At 32.6% G+C, this 14,987-nt stretch overlaps 1 protein-coding gene across 14 annotated transcripts in view; it reads right to left on the bottom strand.

Moving 5' to 3' along the window:
• ADGRL3 (adhesion G protein-coupled receptor L3) overlaps positions 1-14,987 on the bottom strand; it is a 747,432-nt gene that overhangs the window by 74,831 nt on the left and 657,614 nt on the right. For all 14 annotated transcript variants that reach the window (XM_033106169.1, XM_033106171.1, XM_033106175.1 and 11 more), the window contains one exon: positions 165-231. In XM_033106169.1, the coding sequence (XP_032962060.1) occupies positions 165-231 (67 nt within the window). The remainder of the gene's footprint in view (positions 1-164; positions 232-14,987) is intronic.

Below are 14,987 nucleotides of genomic sequence, written 5' to 3'. Positions count from 1 at the left end.
ATGAAAGTAGACTACAATGAGTGTCTGATTGCTTGAGTTATGTAGGGTCGAATAAGTACATGCTTTTCCCAAATTAATCTATGTAAATTAAAGATAGTCAGTACAGGGATAGTGAAAGTTTTATTTCTTGACCTGGGAAACACATAGTTAGTTACAGTTTTTACCATAATTATCAAGGTCGCTGGTCCTATAAAACTCCAAATGAAGTAGGTGTCAAGTCGGAGCCAACATCTGTAATGAAACACAAGGGAGAGAAGGCATTCAAAGACTGGGTATGGGACATACATCAAGAGTGAGCGAATGACAGAGAAGAATGTGAGCTGTAAAGCATTCTACTGGGAGACAGGAAATATTACATTGCTTGTTCATTTAAATGCTGAATTACGTGCCCAATTTCTGACAGCACTATTGATGGAGTAAGATAATTATCCCTGGAGAAAGCAGGGGAAAAAAAATGGCACTGGGCCTATTTGCTAAGGCCTTTTGTCTGTCATAGGAATTTTAAAAAAAAGAAAAGAGAGAAAGGAAAAGCCATACACACAGCCATTAAATCAAGTAGCTTTAAGCTATCCTTTTCTCTCCAATTATGGTGCTACATAACCTGTCTATCAGCTGTCAGGCAAAGTGACATTTTCCTGTCATGAAGCTCTGAGGAAATTCTGTACAAAGAAGAAATAAATTTGGTATCAGAAGATTGAAGTTTAATTAGGTTGGGCAGCCAACCTTTGAGAGTTCTTGAGTCTTAAAAAGTGCATTGTTACTGCTAGTGCTTCTGGGGTTGCAAATGATCCTTAGCATCCCATGAAGTTGATTCATGACCCAAAAGTAAATTATTAATCACTTAATTTCAGCTACATTTAATACACCCCCAATTCTTAAAGCCTCTGGGAAATTACATTTTCATTCTTCAGGATGACAGGAAGACAAAATGGAAGTGACTAGTTATGTGAAACATTAATGTAAATTTTGAACAAATTACATCTGATGTTAAAAATCATATCTTGAATTATTTGTCATTTTGCTATATTTGAGGCATAATTAAAAAAAAAAAGTCTCCAGTTGAAACTATTCAAGAGTGGTTTGCTAAGTGGTCTAAAACTGCAAATGCAAAGTATGGAAATATGCTGAGATTTTAATAAAAATGTTATTTAAATCTCAGGAATAATAGAATATCAGAAACGCTATGAAGAAAGGAATTTATAAATGTCCACCAATAGAGGAATTGGTAAATAAAATGTTTTCTATTCATATGATGAAATGTTATATTACAGTTAAAAAGGAGGATGCAGATCTTTATATATCAGAAGGACAGATCACAGTAACAAAGTTTAGTGAAAAAGCAACATGGATAATCGATACCACATACCTTTGAATTGTGTATACATACTTAAAATAATACTCACATTTTTGACACATATATACATAGATGTAATTTTGTTTTAATTGAAACAAGGGAAAATAATCACCAAACTCACGTTAATGGTTGCCTCTCATACGAGAGTAGAGAGGACTAGAAGTAGACCAAAGGGTCTTTAGTCATATGTTTTATTTTAATAAGTACTGAAAGCAGTGTGCTACAATACTAATAGTTTTAACACCTGAGTGATATAGGCCGTGATGTTTATGTGTTTTTTTTTAACTTTTCTCTAATTTTTACATTTTAAACAAATGTTAAAAGCTAGATTGTTACGGAATCCCCACCAAATTCCATGAAAAAAGTCAACTTCAAAATGATAAAACCTGACTGCCTTCTATTTAAAGAAATGTAAACTAATTTCAATAGAAGTATATTTGTGCTCCAATAAGAAAGTGACCACAAGATCATGTTTTTTACATAGAAAGATAATTTCTCTTTATTCAAAATAAACATAATAATCTTATTAGAAAAATAATACTATTACTAAAGCAATCAGTACTTAAACTGTTGGCCATTAGTTTGTTTGAGTAATTGGTTATCTTTTTGTTGTGCTGTTGTTCCAAAAATTTGGTGATGGGAAATAAGAATGTGGTGCTGCCAATAAGTCGAAACAAACCAGAGAACTTCAGGGTGAAATATAAACATTGTCTTCATTCTGACCTTAAAGCTATGTTGGGGTGGGGAAGGGGGAGACTAGAGAAGGGGTTACATTCACGGCACTCTTTAAATTCTCAACAAGGACCATCTTTTCAGTCAAGATAAGAACAGTTAAGGACAAAACATGAACATTTTCCCAAATTAGCGCGCGCACACACACACCCCCAAGAGTGTTGCTAAAATTATAACAATAGTATACAATACTGATAATACATTTAAGAATTACTGTTAATAATACAGTCCTGTTCTTTTGTAGGTCAAACAAGTTTTTTGAGAGCTAATCTGAGCACTAAAACACATTTTCAGCAAATTCTTTTAAAAGGGATATGTGCTTTAAGAACTTCTGAAAAATGGTATTCTACAGACTTCTTTAAAAATAATTTTAATAACATTATTATAGATTGTCTTGACCTAAGTAGGGAATTTCAAAATTATAAGTAATCTCACTAACTGTTTTGTTAAAATAATGTCATTGAATTTTAGCCTTACAATGCTTTACTGTTTTGAAAACAGTCTCAGCAAATGCTTTCTTTGGAAATAAATGTGCTTTTGGCAATAGTGATCTCCAAATGAGGAAGTGAAATTACTTTAGAAGTTTTTTATTTTTATTCTTTAAGGAAATTCTTCAACATCTACTTGGTACAACAGATTTAAATTCCCTTCAGAACTGAACAGTGAAAAAGGCAATATGAAACACTTAAATGTACTCAGTAAATCATCCCTCCATGAGACTCGCTGGGCTTGACTATCTTCTGAAAGGCAGTGTGGCAAGGATCCCTTTTCTAATTGGATTGCCATATGGCCACACCTGCTGTTGTTTTTGGCCACATGCTGGCTTTCTCAAAGCTTTCTGTATTTCTTTTCTTTCCCATTAAACTACCTTAAAAGTTTGTATCATTCCCTCCCTGAGTTCCCTGTGCCAATGTTGAAAGAATCCACTCCGGCTTTAAGGTGGAGAAGGTGCATATTACATATGTAAAACATTGGTTGGGGTGTATATTACATGCCTGGCCACATATATCTCACTTCATAGTATTCTGTAAGCCTAGGCCATTCAGTGTCACTTGGATACAATGCAAAACTACTGGTTAAGGTAAGACCAGGACAGATTTGTAAAACAAATATTAGAGGAACAACTTATTGCCTGAACCACAATAAAGTCCAGCTTGCAGATGGCCAGATAGACCTATTAAAGAACAGGATTTATCTGAAATGCTTTTATCCACTAAGCAACCTAAATTTGTGAAATAATTAATTTTAATAGGCAATTCTTATTTAATTTTAAAGATACATCTATTTCTCTTTTAAATGAAATACAGTCACATATGCATAACCTATAATTGTACTGCAACACAAGAGATGCCTAAAGTTGAAAAATCAAGTGCATTCTGACCACACAACACGTGTACTTGAAACAACATTGAAATATCTTACGATACCAGACACATTCTGGAAATTAAAGGACACTTGTCACATATGAACCCTGAGTTCTTGTTTTTTTAATTTATAAAATGCAAAGATGTCATTAAAATAATTTTTGTAGCATTTTCTCAAATTATAAAAGCAATATATATTGTTATATATGATGAATTCTTACTGAATTACTACAAGTTTATTCGTTTAATACTCTATAAGAAACATTATTACACATTAAATGATAAAGATGTTGATATCTGGATAAAATGTCAATTACTAATCCTTCAAATACCACCTTCATGTTTATTCAGAATAGAGAAAAATTAAATAATGGACCGGATTAATTTCACAAAACACGATAATAGACAACCATACTTCTAAAGTTTATTCTCTTCTACTAGTAAACTAGTTTTCACTATTTTATTATCATTAGTCATTTATGATTCTGTATTTAGAAAATGGTTTGGTCAATTGCCCCACATAATAAATGTCACCTAAAACATATGTTTTACAATGTTCTTATGTACCAGTAACATGACCAGAGTGTAGTTCCTTATTCAAAGTTAGCATGTTTAATGTAGCCCTATTAAGATGCTTTGGAAAATTGTATTGTCTTAACTGTTTGAAACACTTTTATCAAAGTGACATCTGACTATTACTAGTTTTTCTGAAGTAATGCAAATTAATAATGATACTTGCTTCATTTTCTAGAGGACCCTAAAGCACAGAATAAACTACCCTTGTTTAAGTATTAAATATAACAAGTAAATAATATTTGGCTACTATTAGACAATGGCATTTACAAGGCTTAATTATATATAGGTTGTTTATGAGGGTTTGTAAACTACATAATCTTTTCTCTATAACAGATGCATATTTCTATATTTATACTATACACACCTGGCAATATTAAGCGAGAAAAAGAAGGAATAAAGAGAATTGGGGTGAGAAAGAAGGGAAAAGGGACAGATATATACTTCAAGTATAATTACTCAATTCTAAGGTTATTGCATAATACATCTGTGAAGGATTTTTAAAATGCCAATTTCATCACAGCACACTCAGGCATCTAATCTTGAACTACTTTGTGAACAAGTACATGAACTGGAAAAAAAAAGGTTGGCAGAGTGATGCAGAAATGGAGTGTGATCAGCAGCAGTGAAGACTAGCATTTGTGGTCCAGCTACAGTTTTGGATCCTGGAATTCAAAACTGGCTCTGATACATCAAGTATAGGTTATGTTATCTTCACGTTCTCAATATGTTATTTTTTTTAAAAAAAAAATTAAAGTTTCACTATTTCTTCAGCAAAATAAATCCTCCATTTTTATGGTAGACTACAAAGGTAAGAATAGCAGTATCGGTAATAATTTATTAAGACTAAATGTTGGAATCATTCCCATGTTGCTTAAATTAATAGGCGGCAGTAGCATAAGAATTGTAACCACCATCCTTATAAATGGATGCTTTAAATACAATTTATTCTATAATTTAAAACAGTGATGCTAAACAAAAATATTGTATTCTTCATTGATATCAACCAACTAATAATACCACTAATAATAGTTCCAATTTAATAAATACTTACATATGCTTGACAATATATGTATATATATAGCATATATATATATATACACAATATATACACGATATATATGCACACATAAGTACATACACATCAGTATATATCCATATATACATACACAAACAAAGTTTTAAACTTTGCAATAGTCTTACAAGTTACTTATATAGAAACCCCCACATAACAAATTAGAAAGTTGAAACTCAGGGAAACTAGGTGACTTGCCCCTCAGCCATGGCTAATTATTAGTTGAGAGTGAATTTCATTCTAGTCTATGTAACTCCAAAATCCCTGGGGCTACCATGTGTTTCTCAAAAAGAATAAAGATAACACTTATAAAATAAAAACTATGGTTTTGTTGATAATTTTACATTTTCAATGAGTGGATGAGACATTTATATGCTGTACATAAAGGACAGATTGTTAAAACATGTCTCAAATAAAAATATTATATATTTCTAAATATAAAGTTATCTCTTAATGAGTTAGTAAAATTTTTAGTATTTTTAAACAGTTTTATTGCAATTACAATTGACCCTTGAATGACACGGGAGTTGGGGCACTGACCTGTATGCAGTCAAAAATCCAGATAACTTTTGACTCGCAAAAAACTCTACTACTAGCCAAACTGAGACTACCTTCTGTTTTTGTACGGCCTGTGAAATAAGGATGATTTTGCACTTTAAATGATTTTTTTTTAAAAACACAAAAGAAGAATATATTTTCTAACTTAAAAATGATATGAAATTTAAAATTTCAGTGTCCATAAGTGACATTTTTATTATAGGATCATAACCACATCTATCCATTTAACTGTTTTCTGTGCTGTGTTCATGCTACAGTGTCAGAATTGAGTAGTTACAATAGAGCCTGTATGGCCTGCAAAGCTGAAAGTATTTTTCAATCTGTCCCCTTACAGAAAAAGTTAGCAGATCCCAGCTATATATTGTTGCTTCCTCATTAATGCATGTTTTTGCTTGTAGAGGTGGCCTAAATATAAAGTGTATCCATAGAAAAAATAAAGTGAAGAAAGCAATATCCCGAAGATAAAAAAACAAAAAACAAAAAAAACACCAAAAAACAAAAACAAAAAAAACTTTACTAATAGCCTACTATTGATCAGAAGCTTTACCGATAACATGACCAGTCAATTAACACATATTTTTGTATGTCATATGTATTATATCCTGTATTCCTACACTAAGGTAAGTTAGAAAAAAGGCAATGTTATTAGAAAATAATATCGAAGAGAAAATATATTCAAAGTATTTATTAAAAAAAGAATTACCTATCAGTGGACTTTCCTATCAGTTCAAATCCACGTTGTTCAAGGGTCAAATTTTAAAGTTACAACTCAAAGGTTTTTAGTACATTTAAAAGTACAGTATAGGGAATACAGTCAATGGTATTGTGATAGCTGTGTATGATGTCAAAGGTGTAGTGGACTTGATAGGGTTATCACTTTGTGAAGGGTGCAAATGTCTAGGCATTATGTTGTTTTGTACACCTGAAACTAATAACAAAATTAAATTTAATTTTAAAAAAGTTGTGAAATCATCACTGTAATCTAATTTTAGCACCAAAATGAAACCGTGTACCCACCTACAGTCACTCTCCCTAATCCTAGAAATTCATATAAATGGGATCATATATTGTATAATCTTTTGTGACTGGATTCTTTTATTTAACATGTCTTTAAGGCATATTCACTTTGAAGCATGTATCAATATTTCATTTTCATTTACAAATAATATTCTACCATATAGGCAGACCACACTTTGCTTATCTTTTTTATCAGTTGACAGACACCTTGAGGCTAATGTAAATAATGCTACTATGAACACTTGTGAACAAGTTTTTGAATTAACATGTTTTTTTATTTTTCTTGGGTAAAATACCTAGTAGTGGAATTACTGGGCCATATGACAACTATGTTTAACATTTTGAAGATCTGTCAAACTGTTTTACAAAGTAGCTAGCAGCAAACATTTTATACAGCCACCAGCAATATAAGAAGATTCTAATTTTTCCACTCCTCATCAACATGTGTCATTATGTCCTTTTTATTGTAAACTTCTAGTGGGTGAAGTTATGATATAAAGGGATCTCTAGATGTGGAAGTTATTATACATTTGTTTTCGATAAGAACTCAAGTCCAACATTTGACTTTAGGCCAATACTGAAACACATTTTTTAAATAACAAGACAGCAGTCCTTATGGTCTCTGATCTAGGTCTGGTATGGCTAACTTCTTAATACAAAAAAATTATGCTTAACCAAAAATTCTTATACATGATGATAATTTTATACCCATTCATACGGTTCCTAGGTGCTGAAATGATAATGTAATAAGCGTGTAATCTCTAATACACATAAACTAAAACATGCTCTTGGCCTTTAATAAAATAACATATAAACACATACTTGCATTTCCCACACATACATTGAATGATTATCTTGATATATGTCAATAAAAAGTAGTTCTTCATTACCTGTACTATTTCCCACTGGCTAAGCTAAAGTCAAAGATATCTGGTGATAATAAATTTAGTAAGGTATTTGCTTCATATCAGTGAAATGTTACAAGTAAGACTATTTTACAAAATCATATAATAATATGCTTAGAGAAATATTCCAAATAAATATATAATTTTCTAGGAGTGGGTTCTAGTGCTTAGAATTTGTAAATTGTATTAAATAAATCTGTGCATACAACTTGCAGATAACCGTCAAGTTCAATGTTTCTGGGCTAGGTTCGTTCTTGAAAAATAGTATATTCTAGTATTTTTAAAAATCAGTAATCACTTTTCTAGCCAAATCACTATGCTACTTAGATAATGATGTGAAAATAAAGAAATCTGGGAGCTTTTAACCAACAGAGGTGAGGCTACCCCTTTTAGAGCTGTTCCTAAACTGGTGAGGTGGAGAGACAGATGTGACTTAATAGGCGATCTATAATAATTTTCAGTTCATAAAATTTGATTTCGGTTATTTTTAGGAAGTTGGCTATGCTTTTAGTACTCAAGGATGTTCTGATCCATTACAAATATTCATGAGCTACTCGGTATCTTTCAGAAGCCCCTTAATAATTTTTGAACCTGTATTTGAAGTCTTAGGGTTTTAGTCTTTCCCAGCACCCTCTCGGAACTTACATCCAATCCTTTTCCAATCAACCCATCACAGTCATCACTGCTTTTTAAGTTGTATACTTAGATTGTAAGGCAAGTGCTGTAAACTGTAAATGTGATTTCTTTTTTCTTTAAATTAAAATTAACTTCAAATAGTTTTCCTTTTTTGGTAATATTGAGGTAATTGAAGTTTAAGTGAGCTGATTCGTTTCAGGTCATGAAATCAAAGTATTTAGCACTGAATTTCCAAATCAGTTATTTGAATTATATGAAGTCAATTCCAGATTTTATCTTCCGATACTATCATATAGATGGTGTAGTTAAATGGCCATAGATAACAGTATAAGTGAAATTAAGGGAAGATACACAGATAAGACAGATTAAATGACTATTGTTAACAGTACAATTTAAACTGTTGTCCATTAGCTGACAGTCATTTTATTTAATGATTGTATTAGTCTTTTAACCGGATTTTGTAAATGTCTAATTATTATGATTAAATGTAAATTTTTCAGTAGATTTCTGAGAATAATGCCAGTATAGGTAAAAATATTTCATTAAACATCAGAAAATAATAATAAGATTCTATTGCAAGTATTGAAAAGTTATGGCAAACTAAGCAACTTCTCAAAATCACAGTATGTATGCTTCGTGTGTGAATACGTATTTTGTGCATGATTATCAATATTTAACAGCCCTAACAATATTTCATGGAAAAACACATCCTAATCCATCAGCCAGACAGAATATGAGAATAACCACTATCTGTATCTAAATAACACTTATTTAACCTACAAAAAATATTTTATCCCTTACCACTGATATGATTCTCTACTTTTTAGAAATGTAAGCTATTACTATTAAAGGTTTCAGAGATAAAACCTCATTGTCAGTATAAAAAATTGTAATTATATACATTAAGAGGAGAAAAAGGGGCAATATATCTATTATTTGGATTACATAATACATATTTAATGGTTTTATATTATATGTGCTTTAAGTGGTTGAGATTGAGAAGTAAACATTTAATAATAATGAAGTTCCAAAAATAAGTGAAATAGACTTCCAAGGTGTAAAAATTATTGCTCTGAAGAAGAATTTACAGAAAATGGCTGGCAATACGCCTCTGAATTCTTTCTAATTCTAGTTTATTTTAGACTGTGGAGTATACATATTTGTATTAAAAAATTCAATATACCATATAAAAATGTAACACTGGCAGAAAAAAACAAAACACAACAAACTTGAGATAGTAGAGTTACATAAAAAAAAAAATCATGTGTTGATAAATGAGCATGGAGTGGGAAATGCCATCGGAAATAAAATAAACAGAAATTGCAACAATAAAGACAGATTTGATAATAAGGAGCAAGAAATATATGCAGACATCTTTCAAGTTCTGTAAAAATTCCTTGCTTACAATTTTCTTTGAGAAGATATCTTGATTAAACTCCTCATGGAATATGATCTGCACATTTCAGCTTTTCTAGTAAATAAAAATGACTGAATACTATTTCTTTTTTCAACACCTGCTTCCAGAGCTTTTTCATGACTGGCATTCAACCAGTGTTGGCCCATGCTGCAGTCTTTCTTTAACAACTCCCCAGGGTCCATGAACCCCCGGCAGGAAGTGGCTATCCTTAGTGCTCTCAGATATATTGGCAGAGTGAACCCAGGCTCAGAACTGGTATCAAACCTAAATTTGCATTACACAACCACTTGCCCCAAAACGGTGACTCCCTGAGACTCCACTCTACCCATCTTCTGTACCAACTGAGGCTCTGGGGGCACCTGAGCCTTATCAACGGGTGGCAGGAGGTGGCAGGCCTCAAAGTGCCCTGGGCATTTTGCTGAGCTGCCTCAGGCCCAGTACTGGTGACGGCTGGACTCATGTCCTAGTGTGGGCCATCCCATTCACTTCTATGTCCAGCAAAGGGAGTGAACAACTGTAGCTCCTACCAGTAGTCCCTGGATAAGTCACAGGAAGTAGCTGACCTTGGCCTGCACAGCAGCCCCTCCCAAGAAGCTCCAGAATCAGCATACCTGGTGGCCAGCTTCAAACCCAAACAAAACACTACCTGATCAGCCCCAGAAGTGGCATACCCAAAGAGTGGTCTTGACAAGCACCAGAGCCTGCTGGGTTGAATCTCGCTCCATGGAGTCAGCACCCACACAACAGCTTGTACACTTTTGTTGTGCCAATCCTCACAGCCAGTAAACCTGAGGGTCAATCCCACTCACTGATGTGCCAACAGCAATCAAGTCTCAAATACAAGAAGAGGGTACACACAAACCACACAAGGGACACTCCTGGAACGTCAGCTAAGGTGACTAGGAAGACTGCTACTGGGCCCCAAAGGACACTCTGCCAAGACCAGGAGATGGAACAGATCTACCTAATATGTAGAAACAAACATATAGAGGCAGCCAAAATGAAGAAATAAAGAAACATGTCCCAAATGAAAGAACAGGAGGAAACTCAAGAAAAATAACTAAATGAAGTGGAGAAGAGCAATCCAGATACAGAGTTCACAACACTGGTTATAAAGATGCTTAAGGAACTTAGTGAGAACTTCACCAAAGAGATAGTAAACATGAAGAAGGACATAGAAACCATAAAAAAGAACCTATCAGAAATGAAGAATACAATAACTACAATGAAGGATACACTAGAAGAAATCAAAAGCAGATTAGATGAAACAGAGGTTTTAATCAGCAATGTAGAAGACAAGGTAGCACAAAACATCCAATCAGAGCACAAAAAAAAAAAAAAGGAAAAAGAAAACAAAAGAATAAAAAATAAAATAAAATAAGGAGAGCTTAAGGAACCTCCGGGACAACATCAAGAGTAACAGCATTCTATGAACAATAATGAATGTCAACTACAATTTCATATATATATATATATATATATGTATATATATATATATAAATATATATATGTATATATGTGTGTGTGTGTGTGTGTATATATATATTTACAAGAAGCGGAGTACAGCATTAGGAATAGAGACAGTGGTAATGTAATGGCTGTGTGCGATGTCGGAGGGATAGTGGATGGGGGAGGGGGTTGTCACTGTGTGAGGGACATAAATGATAAACGTCTAAGTATTACTTTGTCTTGTGCACCTGAAACTAATAAAAAAAAAGTTATTAAAAAAATAAAAAGAGTACCAGCATTCTCATCATAGGGGTAAAAGAAGGAGAAGAGAGAAAGCAAAGGATAGAGAAGCTATTTAAAGAAATAATGACTGAAAACTTCCCTAACCTGGCAAAAAAAAAAATAGACATACAACTCTAGGAAGTGCAGAGAGTTCCAAACAAGATGAACACAAAGAGAGCCACATCAAGACATATAATAATTAGTATGTCAAAGGTTAAAGACAAAGAGAGAATCTTAAAAGCAGCAAGAGAAAAGCAGTTAGTTACCTACAAGGGAGCTCCCATAAAACAATGAACTGATTTCTCAACAGAAACTTTGAAGGCCAGAAAGGATTAGCATGACATACTCACAGTGATGCAAACAAGTGAGTACAACCAAGACTACTCTACACAGCAAGACATCATTTAAAATTGAGAGAGAGATAAAGTGCTTCCCACATTAAAAGAAAAAAGCTAAAGGAATTCATTACTACCAAACCGGTATTACACGAAATGTGAAAAGGACTTCTTTTAGAAGAAGAAGGGTTAGAGGGGAGAAAGAACATACACATGAATAATAAAATGGCAATAACTACATACCTATGATTAATTACTTCAAATGTAAATGAATTAAATGCTCCAATCAAAAGACAAAGGGTGGCTGAATGGATAAGAAAACAAGATCCATATATCAAACAAAATAACCTTTAAACAAAGGCTATAATAAGATATAAAGAAAAACATTTCATAATGATAAAGGGATCAGTCCAGGAGGACATAATGCTGTAAATGTTTATGTACCCAACATAGGAGCACCTAAATCCACAAAGCAAATGGTAACCAACATAAAGTGAGAGAGTCATAGTAATACAGTCATAGTGGGGGACTTTAACACCTCATTGACACCAATAGACAGATCTTCCAGACAGAAAATTAACAAGAAACTAGCATTCTTTAATGACACTTTGGATCAGATGGATTTAATTTATATTTTTAAAGCATTTCTCCCCAAAACAGGAGAATCTACATTCTTTTCAAGGGCACATGGAATATTTTCCAAAATAGACCAATTGTTATGCCACAAGACAAATCTGAAGTAATTTAAGAAGAATGAAATCATTCCAAGCACATTCTTCAACCGTGATGGTATAAAACTAGAAATCAATTACAAGAAAAAAAAAACAAAAAGCAAAAAACAAACAAACAAACAAACAAAAAAACTTGAACACACACAATCACCTGGAGACTAAATAACATCTACTAAATAATGAATGTTGTAACAATGAGATCAAGGAAGAAATCAAAAGATACCTTGAGACAAATAAAAATTAAAACACAATGACCCAAAAATCTATGGACACAGAGAAAGCAGTCCTAAGAGGGAAATTCATAGCAATACAGGCTTACCTCAAGAAACAAGAAAAATCCCAAATAAACAATCTAATTCTATATTTAAAGGAACTAGAAAAAGAACAGCAAACAAAGCCCAAAGTGAGTAGAAGGAAGGAAATAATACAAACTTTACTGTTTGTGGAAATTTTTTTTTACTGTTACTGTTTGTACTTTAATACAAACTTTATTGTTTGTGGAAATAAACAAAATATAGAGTCTAAAAAAAACATAGGAAAGATTAAAAACCAAGAGCCGGTGTTTTGAAAAGATAAACAAAATTGGTAATCTTTTAACAAGAGTCATCAACAAAAAAAGAGAGATGACCTAAATAAGTAAAATCAAAAATGAAAAAGGATAAGTGACAACAGACACAACAGAAATACAAATGAAGATAAGAAAATATTAGGAAATATTAAATGCCAACAAATTGGAAAATATGACTAAAATGGATAAATTCCTACAAACATACAATGTTCCAAAACTAAATCAAAAAGAAAAGAAAATCAGAATAGACCAATTACTACTAATGAAATCGAATCAATGATCAAAAAAGTCCCCACAAACAAAAGTCCTGGACCAGATGGCTTCACAGGTGAATGTTACCGAACATTCAAAGTAGAATTAACATCTATCCTTCTCAAGCTAGTCCAAAAAAATCAAGAGGATGGAAGGCTCCCAAGCTCATTTTACAAGGCCACCATTACCCTGATTCCAAAGCCAGACAAAGACAGTATAAAAAAGAAAATTATAGGCTAACATCCCTGATGAATGTAGATGCAAATATCCTCAAGAAAATATTTGCAAACTGAATTCAGTAATACATTAAACAGATGACATACCATGATCAAGTGGGATTTATTCTTGGGATTCAAAGTTGGGTCAACATATGCAAATCAATTAACATAATATACTACATAAGCAAAATGAAGGATAAAAAATCATATGATCATATCAATAGATGCAGAAAAAGCATTTGACAAAATCCAGCATCCATTTGTGATAAAAACACTCAGTAAAATGGGAATGGAGGGAACATACCTCATTCATAATGAAATCCATGTATGACAAACCCACAGCTAATATCAGACTCAATGGGGAAAAGCTAAAATCATTCCCATTAAGATGAGGAACAAGATAAGGATGCCCATTTTCACCACTTTTTTTCAATGTAGTATCGGAAGCCCTAAACACAGAAATCAGACTAGAAAAATAAATAAAAGGCATCTAAATTGAAAAGGAAGTAGGATAACTGTCACTACTTGCAGATGACATGATACGATATAGAAAGAACCCCAAAGATTCCACCAAAAAATTATTAGAACTAATAAATGAATTTGGTAAAGTATGAGGATACAAAACTGACATTCAGAAATTGGTTGCATTTTTATACACCAATAATGACCTATACAAAAGGAAAATTAAGAAAAAGATCCCATGCACAACTGCATCAAAAAAATACACCAAGAAATAAATGTAATTAAAGAGGTAAATGACCTGTACTTGGAAAACTATAAGACATTGAAGAATGATACTGAAGAAGATACAAAGAAATGAAAACATATACAGTGCTCAAGGATAGGAAGAATTAATGTAATAAACATGCCATACTATCCAAAGCAATCCACAAGTTCAATGCAATCCCTATCCAAATACCAATAGCATTTTTCACAGAACTAGAAAAAATAATCCTAAAATTTATATGGAACCATAAAAGACCCCAAATAGCCACAGTCATCTTGAGAAAGAAGAACAAAGCTGGAGATATCATAATACATGATACTGAACTTTATTACAGGCTACAGTAATCAAAACAGCAAGGCTCTGGAATAAAACAGACAGATCAATGAAATGGAATAGAGAGTCCAGAAATTAACCCACAACTGTATCCTCAATCAATCCATGACAAAAGAAGCAAAAATATACTATGGGGTAAAGATAGTCTATTCAATAAAATGGTGCTGGGAAAACTGGACAGATGAATGCAAAAAAAGAAAAAAAAATGAAACTACAACACTTTATTACACCATATATAAGAATAAACTCAAAATGGATCAAAAACTTAAATGTAAGACCTGAAAGCACAAAACTCCTAGGAGAAAACATAGGCAGTAAGCTCTCTGACGTTGCTCTTAGTAATATTTTTTTTCTGATCTATCCACTAGGGCAAGGGAAACAAAAGAAAAAAATAAACAAATAGGACTATATCAAACTAAAATGTTTTCACAAAGCAAAGGAAACCCTCAACAAAATGGAAA

This window comes from Rhinolophus ferrumequinum, chromosome 5 (genome assembly GCF_004115265.2).
Source record: "Rhinolophus ferrumequinum isolate MPI-CBG mRhiFer1 chromosome 5, mRhiFer1_v1.p, whole genome shotgun sequence".
Classification (NCBI taxonomy): domain Eukaryota; kingdom Metazoa; phylum Chordata; class Mammalia; order Chiroptera; family Rhinolophidae; genus Rhinolophus; species Rhinolophus ferrumequinum.
The sequence above is the reverse complement of the archived record's forward strand: the minus strand, read 5'-3'. Positions and strand labels throughout refer to the sequence as shown.